The 20811-nt window shown below is 31.8% G+C and overlaps 1 protein-coding gene across 3 annotated transcripts; it reads right to left on the reverse strand.

The window, feature by feature from the left end:
- Positions 1-6000: 6000 nt before the first annotated feature.
- LOC140745498 (neuronal synaptobrevin) lies at positions 6001-19182 on the reverse strand. Of its 3 annotated transcripts, none has more exons than XR_012102666.1 (7): positions 19016-19182; positions 14330-14474; positions 14116-14194; positions 13729-13808; positions 12932-12983; positions 11652-11761; positions 6001-8490 (listed from the first exon to the last, which is right to left on the reverse strand). XR_012102666.1 is itself a non-coding variant. In XM_073077381.1 (7 exons), coding segments are annotated over exons 1-7 (441 nt in total). In that variant the 5' UTR covers positions 19018-19182; the 3' UTR covers positions 6001-8488. The 3 variants fall into 3 exon arrangements, 2 of the variants coding, with proteins under 2 accessions (XP_072933482.1, XP_072933483.1); XM_073077381.1 differs by having other exon boundaries at positions 11652-11732; XM_073077382.1 differs by lacking the exon at positions 11652-11761.
- Between the last annotated feature and the right edge of the window lie 1629 nt (positions 19183-20811).

A 20811-nucleotide genomic window follows, 5' to 3' on the forward strand; every position in this document is an offset into this window, starting at 1 on the left:
CGTTCAAGATGTGGAGGTATTCCCGGGGCGCTATGACATGTAATGAGGCTCTTCAAGAAAGATGCAATAATTCCAGTAGCTCTACTCCAAAGTCGATGCATTAGCAACTTCTTAGGCGTCTCAAATGTTATGAAAATGAAGGATTTTTTATACACTTATTCGAGCTAATTAAATTACGACCATTTCGACAAGTTGGTACTTTATGTGTAAAAATCAATTTTGCATATATTTTCTCTTTTAACAAAAAGGTAACCCACCATTTCTTTTGCATATCCCTTGTTTTAATAGCATTTAAACAGGCCATTTCAAGCTTTGGATTTGTAAGACAGAAATAAACATTGTTTGCAGAGGAGCAATGAAAGATGTTCTACACACCTGACAGTCCCATTACCGCGGACACAGCTGAGAGCAAAAGGTGAATATCATTTTGTTATTTTGAGAATCCGTTTATACTCAGACACCTTGAACTAGAGATGAGAAATTTGAAATAATCATTTTCATATGTATTTACTTTGAAAAGTTATGTCAAGAAGAACATTTAATTTTACGATTAAAACACTTTTTGCCTTTGTATTCTTCTTGGGTCAGTCGTCAATCCATTATTGACCCACTGCTGGGCACACGCCTCTTTTCAATGAGATGATTTGAGGCCAAAGTCCAACGCACTGGTCAAGTACGAATTGTTAGACTTCGTGAATGTTTGAAAACTGTATTTTTAAAGAACCCTCAGGCGTATAGATTTCCTAACGATGGTTTTCTTCATCATTAAAGCAAGTGATAAATTAATACGTACTTAACTTTGCAAAATCAGAGATATGTGCCAGGGATTCGAGTCTTAGATCCCCGATCGAAAAGCCGTGTGGGCTCGTAAGCGTAATGAAGGAGTTGAAAAAACAGAAAGAGTTCAGGTGATAAGTCCCCACACCGTGTTTCAACCACTAGAAATATGGTTTAAAACTTAACATTAAACACTTTTTGGGTTTCATTCAAACACAAATTTTAGTATATAATATGTTTCAGTGTTTTTCTTAAATAACTAAGCATCAAAGTATCACAAAATAGTGTGAGTTACATTCGTTAACAAGTAATTAATTAAAAAAATCAAAAACCCGACTGCACCAAAAAGGCTGAAGTAGAATTTCCAAAAGTAGTGAAATAGGCATTTCGTTATTTTTATCCAGAAAGCCACATACAAAGTTTCATAGTAGGTGTCTGCTTCAAAAACAAAAGATGTTCAAACAATATTATCCTATTTTATCCTCGTTGTGATCATTTACGCTATATAAAGAACCTAAAAAATGTGTAAAATTCCAGCACGCTTAAGTTCAGCGGTTTGCGTTGATCTCTGGTACAGCAACTCACTCATTTAGTCAGACAGTCATCTTGATGTGTATATACGAATATATATGTACTAGCTGACCCGGTAAACGTTGTGTTGCCAAATAAATAAAAAAATGTTAAGGGTGAACAACCCTTATCACTTAGGGGTAAAAAATATAGATAGTGGCCGATTCTTAGACCTACTGAATATGTATATAAAATTAGGTGAAAATCGGTGTAGCCGTTTCGGAGGAGTACGGTAACTAACACGAGAATTTTATATATAAGATATATTATATAATGTATGTGTCTCCTCTTAATTCTTGTAATCTCCTCTTAATTTTCTGTATATTGACACCCTACTCGATAGGTTTGGTTAATTTTTTTTAAAACGTGTTATTACTCGTATTTCGCGAAAAAATCCACCATTTACGGTCTGTAAAATATATAACTTCAGTAAATCAAAGTTTCGGTCATTATTTTACCTCGTTAGAGGTAGAATTTCATTATTTTTATCTAACAAACCTGATGCAAAATTTCATAGTGTTTGCTTCAAAATTGACGATTGTTCAAATGAACTTTAAACCCTTATTTTACCCTCTACGGGGTTGATTTTTCGGAGGGCAATAAATAAGTACGTCCTTGTTCCTATGCAGAAAGCCAAATACAAAATTTTATAGTAGTTGATTCAAAATTAAAGGATTTCAATTAAACTGTTTTCCCCTATTTTACCCTCTTTAGGGTAGAATTTCCAAAAGGCCTTTCTTAGTACTTATTCACGCTATATAGAGAACCTATGTGCAAAATTTCAGAAGTGTAAGGTCCTTGGTTTAGGCTGTACGTTGATTTCTGAAAAATGAAAAAGTCATTTAGTTAGTCAGTCAGTCAGTCACCTTTCTGTTTTATATATATACAAATATGTTTTTATAATCTCCGTTTAATTTCCTTTCATTTGATACCCTACTCGATAGGTTCGGTTAACTTTTTTTTTTAAATGTGTTACTATTTCGCGCCAAAAATCCGCCATTTTGTTTTTTTTTTACTAACACCTATCTAAGGACACTCGGGTCATTGAGACAAATATAATGACACCTTAACTGTTGAAATTCATCCAGCCGTTTGTTAGATCGGATCAAATAAAGAAAGACAAACATACAAGATACGCGCGAAAAACATAACCCTTCCTTGGCAGTCGGGTAACAAAGAAACCTATAAAGGCGTCGTGTTCTACAAAAGTCTGAACCGGTGCCCTTCGAACCGACCTAGTAGTACTAAATACTAAACCCGTTACCGCAAACTGTGTAGCAACCCGTCGATTACTGGCAACTTGTAAATCCTATGCGATGCGAGATATTCTTATGTAGAATTAATGCATATTTTTAAACGACTTCAAAAAAGGAGGTTCAGTATTGAACTTTATGTATGAAAGTTTGTATGTACGCGATTTACTCAAAAACTACTGTTCCAATTTGGTGGGGTTTTGGCTATTCAATTCAATTTCATTAAATTATTTTTTTAGTAGTATTCGAGTAATACTTAATGTATTTTGAAGTACTTACTTAGTTAATATATTTTACAATTGCGATCAATATCGCGAGCAAAGCTATATTTTACATATTACAAGTAGGAAAAAAGCGTACGGTTCATACAGTAAGTGTTGCCTTTGGTAATCTATACTTATAAACGTGTAAACTAGGATATCATAAGTTCTTGTGTTTCAATGGGTGGTGGCTGACTTGCATATGACGACCATCGAGACCACTAGAAGACCATGTAGTACTCCGTGGCAACGCGTAAGACATCAGCTTGGGGTAGGACACCTGTCCTATACGTTTGCAGATCATGGGTAGCAATGACGTCTTACCATCAAATAAACTGCATGCAACTTAGCACTTATACCTCGTACCCAAAATAAATGAAACAATCCATCTTAAACAGTAACAAGTGTAGCTGCGAGTTACAAACTGATGGGCCCTCAACGTCCGACAGACAATTAAATAATGCAGCCAGTTTTCACAAATTCAATATCTCCCGGCAATAAAATATACGACGGTACGAGTAACACCAATTTTAAATAACGAATTTTTGAGTGTTTCAGTTTTTTCAATATTGACTTAAGTATAAGATTTCTAATTATAATTTAATAGAATTTTATAATTTAAAATTAAGATTATGAATTTTAATTTGAAATTATAGGTACATTTTAAATTCGGCATTTTGCATTTTAAAAATTAAATTTAATTCGATCGTTAATCTTTCATTAAAATAAATCAAAAAATTTAAACGCTGATCCGAAATTAAGCGTGAAAGGCCCTACTAATGATAACGTATTCACAATTTACATTTTCCTCGCCAGAATATTTTATCTGCAACACTTTATACAATCTGTCCCATTAACTGCTCAATGTTACCACCTAGCTGACGGCGTCGACACATAATTAAATAAAGCCGCGAATGTTCACACTACATTCAATATATCCAGATGTGAACTTTGTTACCCCTACTATTGTTACTCGAAACACATTACATTTTTTATGATTTATTAAACGAATGGTAGTTAAGGTCAGGGACGTAAGGGATATTATTTTGAAGGTGTTGATATAACCCTCTGTCACACAACACGACACCAATTTCTGCCTAACAGCAGTGTTAAACGCTGCTGTGTTCTCGTTTGAAGGGTATGGTAAAGTATGTTTCATACTTATGCGAGGCATTTCAGCTTAGCCCTGGTAGCGGCGCATTTATGGGCGACCTCAGGACCTTATCTAATCCTGGGGTTGATAACAGATGTCCATGGACAGCAATATCCACCCTCGTCTGCTGCTCTTAATGTTTTAAAGGTGGTAGTGCCAATATGATTCAACCAATTGAATTTAGGTACCTCTGCCAGTACGTAGATTAATAACTACATCTAATTTTAATAATTAACTCCAAGTTTTCTGTTTACGATTTATTTCATTATCATAAAGGAAAGTTTCGTAAAGTACCTAATGCTGATGTGCACAGCTGTGGTGCATTTATATGTAGTTATATGAAATTGAAGGTGGTAGAACCCTTTGTGGTTCGACTCCGGCGGCACCACCGCCACACCTATTTTTATGTAATAACAGCAGTGTAAGGCGCTGCTGTGTTCAGTTTTGAAGGGTCTGGTAAGGGAGCTAGACTTTTCCGAGGCGTTCCAGCTTAGTCCTCAGGGGTAGCGGCGCATCTGTGGCCGACCTCAGGTAGCAATATCTAATCCTATCTGGGGTTGATTAGAGACGTCCATGAGCAGCAGCAGCCACTTACCATCAGGTGAACTGCATGCTCGTCTGCTACTCCTATATTATAAAAAAAAGTTTACCAATATGTAACGAAGTATATTTTTGGTACGTAACAAACAACATACACGGCTACAACCAACCATAGACTGCTTACTATGGCTGTATAAAGCACATTTACGAAGTGAAAACGTATGGTAAGTGATTCAGTGCGCAATTCAAGAACAGTTGTAACTGAACACGCTTTGTTTTCTTAGACAGTTCCCACAGCGAAAATAATTGACTGTCTGTTGAACGAAATATCGTGTTCGCGCGCTGATTTTGTATCACTTTAAAATCAAACCTTTTCTTCGTTTTATCTTCGCTTAGTTCACAGAAAAAGTTAACTGACCACAGACAACTTGCTAAGATCAAGTTGACGTCGAAATTGTTGCTCATTGAAATAACATGTTAAATTTTAAATGTACCAAGATAAACAAGGAAAGAATCAACAAACATACATATTACATGAGCTATTAAACCGCCAATTATTTTAAAATTTCAGACCAACACCACAATCTCGCTTACTAATAACGAATAGATAGACAGACTGATAAGTGCCACAAATCTTTTTTCTTGAAAGTGTTGTAGTATTTGAGTTATGGCACGTTAGTTACCCTTTTAATTTAACCCCGCATTAAGAGTAGAACACTACCGACATTACTTAAGCTGCAATGACACGAACGCATAACTCACGTCATACCCGCCATTACTGTAAGTCAAAATGGCGGGCAACTATCAAAGAGAAAGCTCGCGAGCTCTCACATCATTCTCCATGGTCTAGTCTATGAAGAGCTTGCGGAACCAAGCATAGACTATAGACTTATTAAGAAATATACTTTAGTAATACTAAGATAAAGTCGATATTTCACTCGTATCGCGGTTAATTCTATTCGTTCTAGTGTGACAGGTCTAAATTTATCAATTTACGAAGATTGTTCGTTGTCTTGCACTATTAACACGTTAACGTCGTGTCTAAAGCCTTGCAGTTGTTGCTAAATATTAAATTATGGAAGTTTTACGTGACTTACCGATAACACATCACAGCCAGTGCCTTAATGGGCTTATAGTAACAGAACGTGTATACTTTATGTGCCAACTATGTTTTATACTGATGACAGGTGCGGCTATAAAGAAGTTGCTTATCTGTGCAATCTTTTACTCACAAAAAAATATAAGGCTTCTATTTTTTAAAACGCTGTTATACATATTTGAATGAAAAACAATTTATAAAGGTTTCATGTAAAATTACAGGATTATTAACCAATTAAAAATAATCATCATAATTAAAATACTTATAATCAGGAAAAAATGCTACTACTTTAATTCAGAAAAATGCCGGTGAATTGTAAACATATTTATGGAATAAAACAAATTATTGTAATACACCATGTATTTAATCACATTTTAATTTTTATCAATAATACCGTTTACATTCGAATTTAATTCAAATAATCACAACACTAATATAATAATGTTATAGAATAATATTAGGTATAAATTTATATTGACATGCCAATTCAAGAGATATTACGAGGTGATTCTATTAGTGCATAAAATAATATTACCTATCTATTTGTCACATGATTGTTTTTAAAGATTAATAGATATATAATTTAATAAGTATTAAATTATCATACCTATCTACCAACTACAGCTATATTGAAATCAACAACTTTTAAAAATAAATCGTTATAACCAGTTCAAAGCGAAACAGTTTTTAAACATTTTAAGAACAACACTTCAAATGAGTTTTTACATTATTATTAATTAATATAATATAATTTTTATTTCGCAATAAAATAATAAGCAGTACTCAATCTACGGGGCATTCGCTTGATTCTTTGTAGGTAATTTTAGGTAGAATTTTTATCAATTATTAAAATTTTATAATTAATAATAGAGAATAAATATTTTACACGCGAAAATGTTAATTATTATTCCTTATTCATTACATAAACCAGCAAAATTGTAAAGTCTACGTCATGTATAATTTATTATTGTTTTATCTGAAATTCGATTATTAGATAGTTCATAGATTGTAGTAGATAGAATAGTCTGCTATTGAATTATAAGTAATAATATATTATAAACCTCAATACTTTTATTATTTGACATTATTTTGCTACGTATAGTAATGAGTGTAGCGAGGTTTTTACAGAAGTATATATAATTTAGTTATTTAATATGAACTAATTAAAATAGGTTTGAGTTGAGTATATTATATTATATATTAAAGTAAGTACATCAGTTTTATACTTTGAGAAATAAATCGTAACTTATAGCACCCGCTTACTTGTAGTTCTTCTCCAAATTTCTAAGGGTACGTTTTATTAAAACAAAAATTGAGGATTATAATTCAACATACTAAAAATTTATACAATTTATATAAAGCAACCATGTCAAACTAAGAAAAATATTCTAGAACACCTAAATTCTACCCCCACGCTCAAAATCTCTATCCATTATTATTAAAAAAACTAATATTGTCAATGGCACCTTTTCTATTCCTGTAGGTACTTATTCTTGAAACTCTTAAGACAAAATCTACGCGATAGTTATCTTAAAATAAATTATTCGTATATGGGAAACTAATTTAGCTAAATCATTTTATTATAGACATTATTTTCTAATAATGTAATATTTTTTGTATAGCACACACTTTTACATTATTAATGTGTTTCAAAATAAATTCATAACTTTTCATATTCTATACTTTCCTTGAAAAATTATTATAATTATTAAAAGTAATATAATTCTTACAAGTAACTCACAAGTACCTACATTCTTATACTTTGCCCTTCAAGTTCAAATAACACTAAAATTAATATTTGCTATACTCTCTTATACCGTGGAACTTTTAAAAATAACAATTAACTAGATGATAAACAAAATAATATAACTTATATTTTTTGGGGTAGTTGAGTATCATTTATAATTATAATTAACAAAAATAATTGAAATTGACATAGCGAATAAGACCACCATCTTTTAACATATTACATGCAAATAATTGACTCATAAATTGATTAAAGTATTATTAAAGTATTTTTTTGCTAATCACATAAAATTACACGTATATAGATAAAATAAAATACTTTTCATAGCTACTAACTATACAGTCAATTCCTTGCAATTTGGTGTGCCTAAATATTTTAGATATTTTTGATTTTCAGTTTATTCATTGCTTTTTTTTTAAATAATGTATCTAAAATTCCATCATTATTAAACAAAAATAAACTATTTTTAAAGGCAACATCTATTTCAGTTTTGTCTATTATTTATATAGTAATTCTAGTAGGCCGATTGTTAGGCCTCTTTTTAAATCATCTTTATTATTTATTAAGGTAATCATGAATAGTTTAAGTAAATAAAGTAGTTCATTAACGAAAAGACAAAATAATAACGCCTGAATATAAAAGTTATAAAATTAAATTTTAATTATAAAAAATGTAAATAGGTAACTTATAACTTTATACTGAGTATTTTAATAACAAATAAATCAAATAAATGTAGTAATTAATAAATGCACGCTCCTCTTTATTTTTACCTTACGTAGCCGGCATCACACACACACATTTCTTTGTCAAGTTAATTAATTATTATTGTTAATTATAACAATTAACATAACAAATTATAATTTTCATCCACCTCTAATTTTTTTATTGAAGTATTTGAATATAGTTAAATGTATTCAAGTAATAATATTCTTAATAATGTTGCTTATAATACTAATCCTAAAAATCTACTGTTTAGTGAAGTTACATTAATATAATACGTATTTGAATTATAAAGAAAAACACTTCAACAATCTTCTTTCTTGAAGTGGAGCAACAACTGCGATGCATGAAAGATGATTACATGTATTTTCCTGAAAAATTATAAATTTGTTTTATATTTTTATAAATATATTATTTTATAGACATGGTATTATTAATTCCTAATTTAAATAAAGTGTAAATAGTGATGTTAGTGTGATATAAAATATTGTAAAAATTGTGATAATTGAAATGTTGTGATTATTTAATAATATTTGTTATGCAGAAGCTGAAATAAATTATATATTGGTATATCTAAAATTTATCAATATTAGCGATTGTTTTGTTCGCATTTGAAATATGACTCTGGATTATTTATCACAGCTTCAGGTTTGCATATCATGTACTAATATCTAAACTCTATAAACGTAAATTGGAAATAATGACTGAAACTCCACAATTAAAGTGTGAAAATGGGAATTAACGGATATAAATATAAATCTATTTTCTTTCAAAAATAAAACAATAGACAATCAAGCATTATGGAATCCTTATTATATTTCAAATCAACAACTGTGCAAAATGAAAAATAATTCCTAAAATATAATTTGTAGCTAAAAATTAAAGTTATTTAAAGACTATTTTCTCATACAAATCAGTTAAGAAACTCCGCGACATTACTACCGTTAAATTAAGAAATAGTGCGCTCCAAAGCACATTGATTCCAGATAACATAAATTAAGACATAGGTCAGCTAAATGTCAGTACTACTCTAAACACTAATGATTAAACCTAATTTCATGGGTTCACTTTCTTTATCGTATGGTACCATCTCTAAGTCCAAAGCTTAGGACGTTTCATGGAAATGTCCACGTTAAGTGGGCATATGCTTCGTTCTACATCAGGAGAAGCATGGAGACGCAACAACATGCATGGAGTTTTACAGCATGCAATTGAAGTCGTGATATAATGACTGACTATTTCCTACTGGAAGAAAACTAAGTTTATTTTTATAATATAGGAGCAGCAGACGAGCATGCAGTCCACCTGATGGTAAGCGATTACTGCCGCCCATGAACATCTGTAATCGACTGTCTAAGCTGAAACGCCTTGGAAAAGTATGCCTCGCTTACCACACCCTTCAAAACGGAACACAGCAGCGCCTAACACTGCTATTATTAGGCAGAAATAAGTGTGGCGGTGGTGGTGCCGGAGTCGAACCACAAAGGGTTCTACCACCTTTAAAATTATTCTTATTCTTTTATTAATTGAAATTGATAAGTATAACATATTTAAAGAAACTTTAGTTCAACGGTACACTTGTAAGCCTTTCGATGACACGGGGCCTTTTTTATTCCATACATTTGTCACTACGGTATTAACAAACTATCATCATAACAATCAAGTTGATTCCGAATGTAATAAGGGACATGATTTCACAAGATTTGGAAAAAAAGAAAAAAATGTATTTTAAGATAATTCGAGTTTAAGTCATTATTTTTTGTATGTATTATGTAAGGAATGTATGATAAAAATGTTGGTTTGTGCATTCACTAAAATACTCGATTCAGTCCAAGTGCATAACATTTCTAAATATCGTATCACAATATCGTATAAGATCATCGTACCACAGTAAATATGTCTAAAAATTTAGAAGTTCAATTTCAAAATAGTCAAAAATATACGTATAGTCTGATTCATAATTATTTGTCCAAAATGTAAACAAACAAATGTCACTGTTAAAGTTAACAAGAAACAAAAACTTTAACAAACTCAACAAAAAACTGAAACTTTACAATTACTCACAATTTAACAAACGCGCTATGAAAACGATAATACATTCGAGTTCGATTACAATCATGAAAATGAATAACATTAGTTTGGGTTCCGATTGTGTTACCACTATCACATTTTAATTTTCTACCATAAACCTTGTTTTTTATTATTATTACTGTATGGGACGAAATTGAGGTGATATAAATATAAGAAAATGTGAATTGATCTTAATTTATTTAGATTATTATTTTATTATTGTTGTATTAATTTAATATTGTCAAAAATAAGAAACTACCATTTGAAACGTATTTTCTTGATAGGTCAACACCTTTGTTTACATTTTGGACACCTAATTATGAATCAGACTATACCGTATTGTATCAAAAATCTTTACTTTAACGATAAAATTTTATACGATGGTCTTTCTGTATGGTGTTTTTGTTTGTATAATAAATTGTATGAGTATAAGTTGAAATGAATTAAGTAAATACATATGTACTGTTCAATATACTTACCTTTCAATTGTGTAAATTTGGATGTCTTCATAGTCATAGTTACTAAAGTTATATGATAATCTCTGTAAGACAAGTTACTTCTGCATACCTTCATCATATCATGTTCTCTTTATTAGTAGAAGTTTACAGTGCCTCAGTATGATGGTTATATTAGATTTGATTATCATAACATTTTAGCAACGAAGGTACATCGTCTCTACAGTGGAACCACACCTACTAAATCTAGATTATAGGGATCCAACGTAAACATGTAATCAAAATATAACTTTCGTTTTATGATTATTTATAATTATTACACGTAATAAATCATATATAACACATAATTCTAGACCAAGAAGCACGGAGCACGTCACCAAATTTCAGAAATATACGCATGAATGTGTTACAACGCGAAACATTTCACCTTGTTTTACCCCATCCCCCACTTTAGATAATACATAATTTAGCATTTAAAAATTTACCCAACAAATACTCATCACCTAAAAAAATATTAACACAAGTGTTTCTCAACAAAGAAAATATCTATCGTTACCTAATTAATAATAAGGGTCTAATTATAGAGGGATTATCAATTATTACTCTTAAGGGTACTAATAACTGAGTCGTAATTTTCTCATGCATATCGGGCAGTTCAGTGTTATAATTAATCTATTAAACGGACAATTTTACATCAAAACAGTTCTTATAATAATGCACACTAAAATGCGTCTTCAACCTAAAACCATTAAGACTACTATATGAGTCACTAGCATGTGTGATATAAAATTTTATCAAATTAAAACACGACTTACCGTTTCAAATATATACATAGGAAATACGCTAGCAATTTTGTCACAAGCAACATTAAGTAAATGTGATTTTTAAAACGTTTCTCCAAATTCTTAATGATGCGTAAAACAAATTTGCTAGGAACTTAGGAGAATATATCTAAATCTAAACATTCCCAAGCTTGAAGAAGGAGACAGAATGGCCAAGTTACTCACAATGTTTAATGATAGCTGGCAGAGTGCTATTGACGGCTACGCTCGGCGGCCCATTCATAGTCGGTGTGCCACGGTATCGAACTAACCAAACATTTGTTTAATGTTATCACCTGCAAACAGCCGTAAGCAGAACATACGCCACGAAGCGACTAAACGCTACGCTACGCTATGTTCACACGTAGAGTTGCCAACATTTGTTCGGTTATAGTTTTTTTTAAATATTCCAAACTATTAAACTCCATTTTTATAATTCACTTTAAAGTTATTTATTAATTTGATGATTACAGTATTTTTCAAAATAGGACATAAAAATATAGCCCTCCAAAAATATTCTCTAAGCCACTTTTATAAAGAAAAATTATAAATTTCATTTTTTTATAAATATTGTAGGTATATTTTCTTGTGTTTCTTTCAGGTTTTGTCATTTTTTATTATGATGAAAAAGTAACTTTAAGTTTGTTTTTTTCTTACTATTTAAAAAAATCTTTTGGGTATTGAATTTTTAATGTTAACCCAAAATATAGAACATTACTATTTTACAGTACGGTTGGCAACCCTATTCACACAACACGTCACATCACGAACAACATCGAATAACGCGAAATTAAACTTTGTATAAAGTACACATCTACAATTTACGTACAAATTAAGAAGAGGTTTAATTTCGCGTTTGCGGCTACAAATATGAATATAAATTGGTAATTAAAACGAAAGTTCATAAAGGGGTAACTCTAGAATTTTGAATCGAAATCTATCAATAGTAAGTTTTATCTAGAAGAGTTAAGCATAGGTAGATTGGAACTAATCGAAAGACAGCGCTGAATCAGCCAATAGAATTAAATATTCATCGCTCATTAATACAGAGAAGATATTTCACCGGAATTCACATCTAAATTAAAATAATTATAGGTCGCCTATTAACATCAAGACATAAAATTATTCAATACACATTGATATAAAAATGTGATTATAATTGCTAATTACAAATATATTTTGTGTTTTTCGATCAAGCGATGAAAATTGTTAATTTATAATTATTTTTATTAATTATTATCTTCATTTTAAATTATTATATTCAATTATAATTATTTTTATGTTATGTCTTTTCTTTATTTGCTTCAATAATAATTGTGTATAATTTTCATCAACTTCATAAATTCATAAAATTGTAATTTTCATCTCTGATCTTCGCAGACACAGAACACCTAAACAGACATAAACTAAGCGGTAGTAGCCACATGACAACATTTTTTGATATAATTTATCATTGCAAAACTCACCAAATAGCAGACCAATTATGACAAGTCCAATTACTCCCATTATTATCATCATCTGTAATAGTAATACTGATTATTGTAATATTATAAAATACAAATGTTAATGCCTCGTTAATAAATGAATTGTATTTACTTAACATACTATGTTTGTCGATGGAAGTCAGTGAACGAGTTCAGTACCCTTACCAGGAGTTTTTACGTTTTGACAAATGTGACTGTTTTGGTTTTTGTTTACGTATTGGCCCATACAATTTCCAATCAGCGCCCCTAGCGGATTGTGTCAGAACTTGGAAATAGTATGGGCCAATACGTAAACAAATACCAAAACAGTAATATTTGTCAAAACGTAAAAACTCATGGTAAGGGTACTGGTACAGTCCTTGTTCATAAAGTAGTCAACTACCGATGCCCTTGAGTTATAGTAACTACTTACCATCATACATTTAGTTTAAGAACATTTAATAGAAGAAATAAACGATCATGCAGTCAACCTGCTGGTAAATAGCAACTGTCACTAAACAACTGTAACCAACTTTACATTTAAAAAAGTAAGAACGCTTCATGTAAACAGATCTGCTCATTCTAACCTCATTCGAACCTCAACAACTGACAACTATTGGTATGTGGTATTAATGTAACCTCATGCCCTCTTGTCCAGTGAATATCATAGGAGATGACCATGAAATGATAATTTTGGATTTAATGATGGTGAGTAACATCTTCTACGGGCGTGGTGACTACGACAAATTCTAATATATTTACACTTGTGTAATAATATTATGATAGATAAAATAATTTACCTTCAAGTTTTGTAGCCAGAACTTGTTCTTCAGACTCTTCGCTTGTTGCTCGAACTGTGATGCCCCTTGCTGCAGTGCGTCTGTAAATTACGAAGTGACTTATTCGTAATTTTGTCAAAAGTTATGGATGGGTGATCGTCTACGGCCAATACGTTTCCGTGTTTATCTTTTAAGGGTATCTATCAAACTTATTTTAAAATCATTCGACACAAGTTGGTTACTGAACCGTGATTTCGTTCACAAATTTGTATTGACTTCGAAAACTGAAGTTGTTTCAAGACTAATATTATACGGAGAACCCTGATTCGAGGAGACGGCCAAACAAAAAATTACAATTAATGTTATTAGACTATGACTAAGTTTTTATATGTAGGATGAGAATTTTACCTGCTCGATCATCCAATTCTGATAATTTAGCATCTCTGTCAAGCACTTTCTCAACATTTGCTTTCATGATATCCACCACCTGAAATTTTACGGTTTGTTTTAGTCTCCACACATATATATGTAGTAAAAAAATAATTAGGGAAATTTCTTCTCCGTTTTCTGTTTTCATGGAAAAACCAAATATTTTTTTTTTATTGCTTCTTTTTATTTTTACCTCATCAACTTGAGCCTGTGTTTGCTGCAGCCGCCTTTGAGCAGCAATTTGCTGCGGCGTGCGTGGACCTCCAATGATCTCTCCATCGGGCCCAGTCTGAGGCTCTGCTGGAGCTAGGCCTCCTGGAGTAGCACCTTCGGCTGCCCTGGAAATAAAATATACATATATTAGAAGTCTGGTCGACATTTGCAAAAATGCATTTATAGCCTAATGATGAAGAACCTCGGTCTCCTCTCATTCCAGGGCCCGTAGTTCAAATCCCAGACACCCACCTCTGATTTTTCAATGTAATATTAGATTAAAATTCATTAATTTCAATGGGTATTAGAAATTAATTATCACTTGCTTCAGCCATTCATGAAACTAAAGAATTCTAACATCTCTCAGCAAAAAACAAGTTTTCTTTGATTAGAAAAACATGTGCTTCCACTCCACTTCCAAACTTGTACAGTTTCCAATAAATTATTAAAACAGATTTTTTAATTAGTCATTTAGAAGTTATACTTTTAAATTAAAAAGAAGTGAAAGTGTCTCATTTATGATATCGTGCAGCCCTCTTAAGCTAAGAGTCACTACAGCTGAAAACACTCGTCCCCTCTTGAAGAGTTATGCTTAATGCCAACTTATTTATGAATAGGACTGAACTACCCACATATGAATTTATTTTAATAAAAATAAAACTTCTTTAATAAATACAATTTATAGTATTATTGTTATTATTATGTTATGTCATTGTTACTTACTGATAAAAAGTTTTATTTTGTTATTTTTATTTTATTTATATTTAAATTTATTTAATTTTTTGTTCGTTATTAAGTATTTTTTTTAATGTAGGAGTAGCAGACGAGCATGCAGTCCATCTGATGGTAAGTGGCTACTGCTGCCCATGGACATCTGTAATTAACCCCAGATAGGATTAGATATTTCTACATGAGGTCGGCCACAGATGCGCCGCTACCCCTGAGGACTAAGCTGGAACGCCTCGGAAAAGTCTGTCTCCCTTACCACACCCTTCAAACCGGAACACAGCAGCGTCTAACATTGCTGTTATTAGGTAGAAATAGGTGTGGCGTTGGTGCCGCCGGAGTCGAACCACAAAGGGTTCTACTACCTTCAGAAGTAATTTTTATTTTACCATCTTTCTTAAAAAGGAAGGATTGTCATAAATAATTGGTATTTATTAATTTTTGTGTATTTTCTTTCTCTAATTCGTTCATTACAATTAGCGTGCAACTACGTATTATCCATTAGAACACATCACAAAATAAAAAGTCGCATGACATTTTTCATTTTAATTATGTATCTACTATTATGAGGTGAGTTTAAAAGGTAGGTCATTACCTAACTTAGTAATAGAAACAAATTTTAGTAAAACACGCGAGCATTCGTGTAATGTAACGTTTTACTTGTAGAACTTTCTGTAATAATTTCACACGATCTATTGAATACATTGAAAATGGTATTAGGATTCAAGGCTGAAAATCGGCGAGTAATATCTATCACGAAGTATACCGTCTGAAGAATATTGATAGCTTTCGCAATTAGACTGACCATGCGTCCAGAATTTTGATGGATATTTCTATATCTGGCTAACATTTACACGTTTTTCTGGCTTTTGTTAGGATTTTGTTCAAATAGTACAATATGCTGCTTACAGCTCATAAGCTTATATTGGATAATCCAACTATAAAGATTTCAAACAAAATATTTGAAAGAGGTATTTTAGTAGGGCGTACTTTTGAGACCATGAAGGTAGCAGAAAAGGGTGTTCGACTCCGACGGTACCACCGCTACATCTACATATTTCTGCTTAATAATAGTAGTGTGAAGCGCTGCTGTGTTGCGTTTAAAAGCGAACGCCTCGGATAAGCCGAGGCGTTCCAACTTAGTCCTCAGAGGTAGCAACGCATCTGTGACCAACGTCAGAGTGGGAATCTAATCTTATCTGAAGTTTGTTACAGATGTCAATGGGAGGCGGTACTTAACACTTAGCGTCAGATGGACTGCACCCTCGTGTGCTACTTGTATTAAAAAAAAGTATTTAATCCAGTTTATAGACCCACTAGTTCAGTTAGATATAACTGAGAGTCCGGCTACTTACAATTAAGCCTGGTAACCCTATTATCAGTTCAATTATCACTATTTTATTCAAACGCTTCAAATACTAAATAATGTATTGCCAATTGTGTACTCACAATTGAAGTGAAATAAAATGAAAATCGATATTTAAAAGCCTAGACTAGCACGTAGGAACACTAATGAAATATTTACGAGCCATCGTGAGAATGGAAAGTTATTGATTTTTAGATTGATACTTTTTTCATAGATTCGAGTGAAATTTTCGTAAACGTTACGTAAAAAGTAATTGTAATCATTTTTTACATGTAACACTATAGCTTAGTTTACTACGCAGTATTTATTTTTAAAGACAATTAACTTATTTTAGTTGTTGATGTATTTAATGGACCAAATTTAGTGAAATGAAACACAGCAGTGTCCAGCAATCGAACATAAAGTGAGTTACAACTAATAATTCTTATTTGTCAAATTGAAACCTTTAAAATATCATCAATTACTTAACCATAATTTTCCAATACAGAACACAGCCCTACAGAATGGAAACAGTAACTGATACCATCATAAAGAAAAAATGTTAAAATTTTGATGGCAAAAGCACATACGTAGAGTTGTTTCTGCTGACAGTAACTTCCCAATCAATAGAACGCTGGCAAAGTGCCATAGTATCACTATAACAAGTAGGCCATACAGTTAGTTAAAGTATCAATTCTACCCATTCTACTCGACAAATTTCTTGGAGAAGAATCACTTTACAATAGATTCTGTTTGGCTGACAGCCATGTGACACTAACCATCTAAAAGAACCCTTTATCCATTTCGTCGGAAATATTAGTCTTGAATTCTATTTTCTTGAATTATATTTTGAATTCTATATTAAAATTATTTTTATTATCTAACATTATTCTGATGTCCTTTGGATACTCCACAAGCATTATTACTTCTTACACTACCATGTCTCTTTAACTTTTACCTTTACTAATTCTATTATACATTGCTTACCTAATCCCTCCTTATCCCGATCTTGAACAAATAGATTGTCATAAGGTATTTATCAAAACGATAAATATTTTTTTCCCAAATTATTCGACCATTTTTTTAGTTCCATTTAATTTCTTCCCTACTTGTATTTTAAGTTTGGAGTTTCTTTATTCATAAATAAACTTTTTTACGTTTTACATTAAACTGTTAATTAGTGTATTTATTATTTTTTTGTCTACATTTACGTACACTGTGATTTCCATCATTGCAGTAGACATAAGAATTATTAGACGAAATCTGTAAATCTGTTTCTTTCACAAATACTTAACTTGATTTTCATTACTTTTTTTCTCGATATACAAAATATGAAAAAGAAATTTAAACTACGAACTTCACTCCACTTAACCTCTTAGCTATTGTGTTGATTCTTCAACAATCGAAAGTCGTTTATTGTGGTTAAACAAAAGATTTCATGATGCGGAAATTCTAAAAACATTCTAGAAATAAATAAAATAAACGCTTTCTACACTCACAGCCCCACACTAGGATTCCCTGTGTCGTGGGTGCCATGAACACACACATAGACAAATACAAAAACACCCAGACCCAGAAACAGAAATCTAAATTCATCATTTAGATATCTGTCTGGCCGGGGATCGAACCCGGGACCCTTTGCGCGTCAGACCGGCATGGTGACCGCTCCGCCAAGCGGATCGTCGAACATACATACATTTAATACACTCAAACCTTTTCCAAAATATTATATTAGATCTCATTATAATTAATTGTTTCTTATCTTAAATTGTTACCTTGTTTTATTTAACAAAGAAATATTTTTAAAACATAATTTGAATGTGGTTTTAAAAAACTTGAGTTTTTACTTGTGACATTTTTATTTTTAAAATTATATTTATTTTATTATCTGTTGTTTTTTTTATGAATGCGTAAATTATATTAGTATTAGTATGAGTAAATCACATAATATTGATAAGTACGATTTAATGTAAAGTATACTACTTTCATATACTATTTTCTTCATATTGGTCTTCACTACTGGTCATTGTAAATTGTAAAACATCGCAACATTAAATTAAACTAAAGCCTTTTAAAATTCTAAAAGAGTGAAACCTCAGAGATGAAACAAAGAGAACATTTAATTGAGTGTCATCAGACGGGTGAATGTCATTAAGATAAAAAAGTCACAAAGAGTCGTTCATCCCATTTATGAAGAGAGGGCTTAATTTTATATTTAGTTTAAATTAAAATTATGCATAAATATTCGATCACTGTAATTCGATAAATAGACTCGATTGTATAGGAGAATAAATAAGTACGTCAAAAATAACTAAAAATAAAATAGTTTTATGCTGTTACCATATATTATACAATAATTCAAAACTTAAATACAAGTATCTTAGTAATAAAAAAATTAAAAAAATGTTTTTACTTTTTTAGGAAACAAAGAAAACAAGAATAAACTGCACTAAACTTAAAAAATAAAAGGTTAAAATAAAATAGACACATGAATCATTTGACAAAAATAATTTCCAAAATCGTCACGTGACTTTAAAAAAAAATATCCATGCCATCACCAACAAAAGTTACTTTACTAACAAAAATTCTACTTACATTTCTCACCGAAGACCGAAGAAGTTAAAGATGAAAGAAGTGGTGTATATATTCAACTTAATTAATTTATTAGCAACAGAAAAGCTCCCGAGCTTTCAGCGGAGCTTTCAGGCGAACGCGGATGCCGCAAAGCACGAATGAAGCCGGCCGCAGTACTATCGCACGCAGAAGTGTTTCGAGAGCTTTTGGCCTGCGTCATTGTAAACGACTCCGCTATAAATAGGTCAGCTTAAAGGCGCCAAATGAGAAAAGATTTGGCAAAGCTCTATAATAATTTTCGAAATGGTAACGATAGAGTCATTAAGGTCTTGAGACTCATTTTATTTGGTTTACATTTTTTTGCTAGGTCTCTGAACTTAAGTAGTAGTAAAGACTTTAGACACTCAAACATTGTGAATTATAATAACATAGGTTTACTGAGACAATAAGAAACCCAGGAACAGACTAAATATACACCACAAATCTCAGTATGGATTGGTAATACATGTATAGATCAGATACGATGACATTGCCGTCATATTAACGTATAACAAAGATCTTAGATAGAGACTTTGTTAGAATAAAACTAGACCTTAAGGACTATAACGTGAGGGCAGCAACGTGGCAACGGAAGGAGAGTGACGTAAAGGCATGACATGACAAGGACTACAACATTAGGACAAGAATACAAGGCAGCAACGTAAGGGCAGCAACACAAAAGCAGTAACGCAAAGGCAGGAACACAACACCAGGGCATAAGAGCAGACAATTACACAGCACTTATTGACCTCAAATACGAGTAAAATTAATATCTTATTTCATTTATTTTTATTTAATCACGGCGACCACTGAATATCGAATTTAAAACCATTGTAAAATGTCAATGTATTAACTTTTAAAGCATACCTAGCTTAAAATTCGATTCAAAGTGTAAATATACCTTGCCCACTTTAGAAGTCGTATAATTATTATACGTATTATGTTTTTTTATGAATAATAAAATGTGGATATGTAAAAATTTGTTTCAATAAAGAGTTAAAAGTTGTCGTATTATTGTCGTATACCATATAAACCAATTTTTCTTTTAAGCTGGTATAAAAAAAATAAAAATGATTCCACTTATCTACCCGCTAGTACTGCATCGCAGGATAACGCATGCGCGACACTGCGTGGGCCCATCGATTGGCGCAATCGTGGGGTAGGTCCGGGTGAGCCCGCACGCCTCAATGAAATGCATGAATGTGCCCATCGATACCTATAGGATGTAGGGAATAAATGAATGGGAGTCTTGATGCTCAGGAGCTCTCTAAGGAACTAAATGAATAGGTTGGAGTATGAAAATTGATCCGAGATTGTACAATTCTTAATTATATATCCTGTAAAGCCTTACAAGTTACAATTCACATTGTACAATATCAAAATGTCTAATTTAAAGGGGGTAGAACCCTCGGTAGGTCGACTCCAGCGGCATCACTGCCGCGCCTATTTCTGCCTTATATCAGCAGGCTGCTGTGTTCTGCTTTGAAGGGTAAGGAATACATAGTTATAAGAGGTATTCCAGCTTAGTCCTCAGGGGTAGCGGCGGTGTATTACAAAAAAATCCTACAAAGACATTTGATGTGGATAGAGCTTTTGTAATCTCTTATATATAAAAGAGCTTCAGGCACCACTCAGTACCAACAATTTTTATCTATTTTTATGCTTAAGCCGAGAAGTTACTACTCTGTATGCACAAAAAAAAATCTCGGTTGTCTGTAAAGTCGGTTTACTGACGATAGTTGAACGTGACAACGTCATAAGAAAATTCTAATGGTTGC

This window comes from Epargyreus clarus, unplaced genomic scaffold (assembly GCF_041222505.1).
Source record: "Epargyreus clarus isolate Ecla_fem2 unplaced genomic scaffold, WU_Ecla_fem_2.2 ptg000010l, whole genome shotgun sequence".
In the NCBI taxonomy this organism is placed as follows: Eukaryota; Metazoa; Arthropoda; class Insecta; order Lepidoptera; family Hesperiidae; genus Epargyreus; species Epargyreus clarus.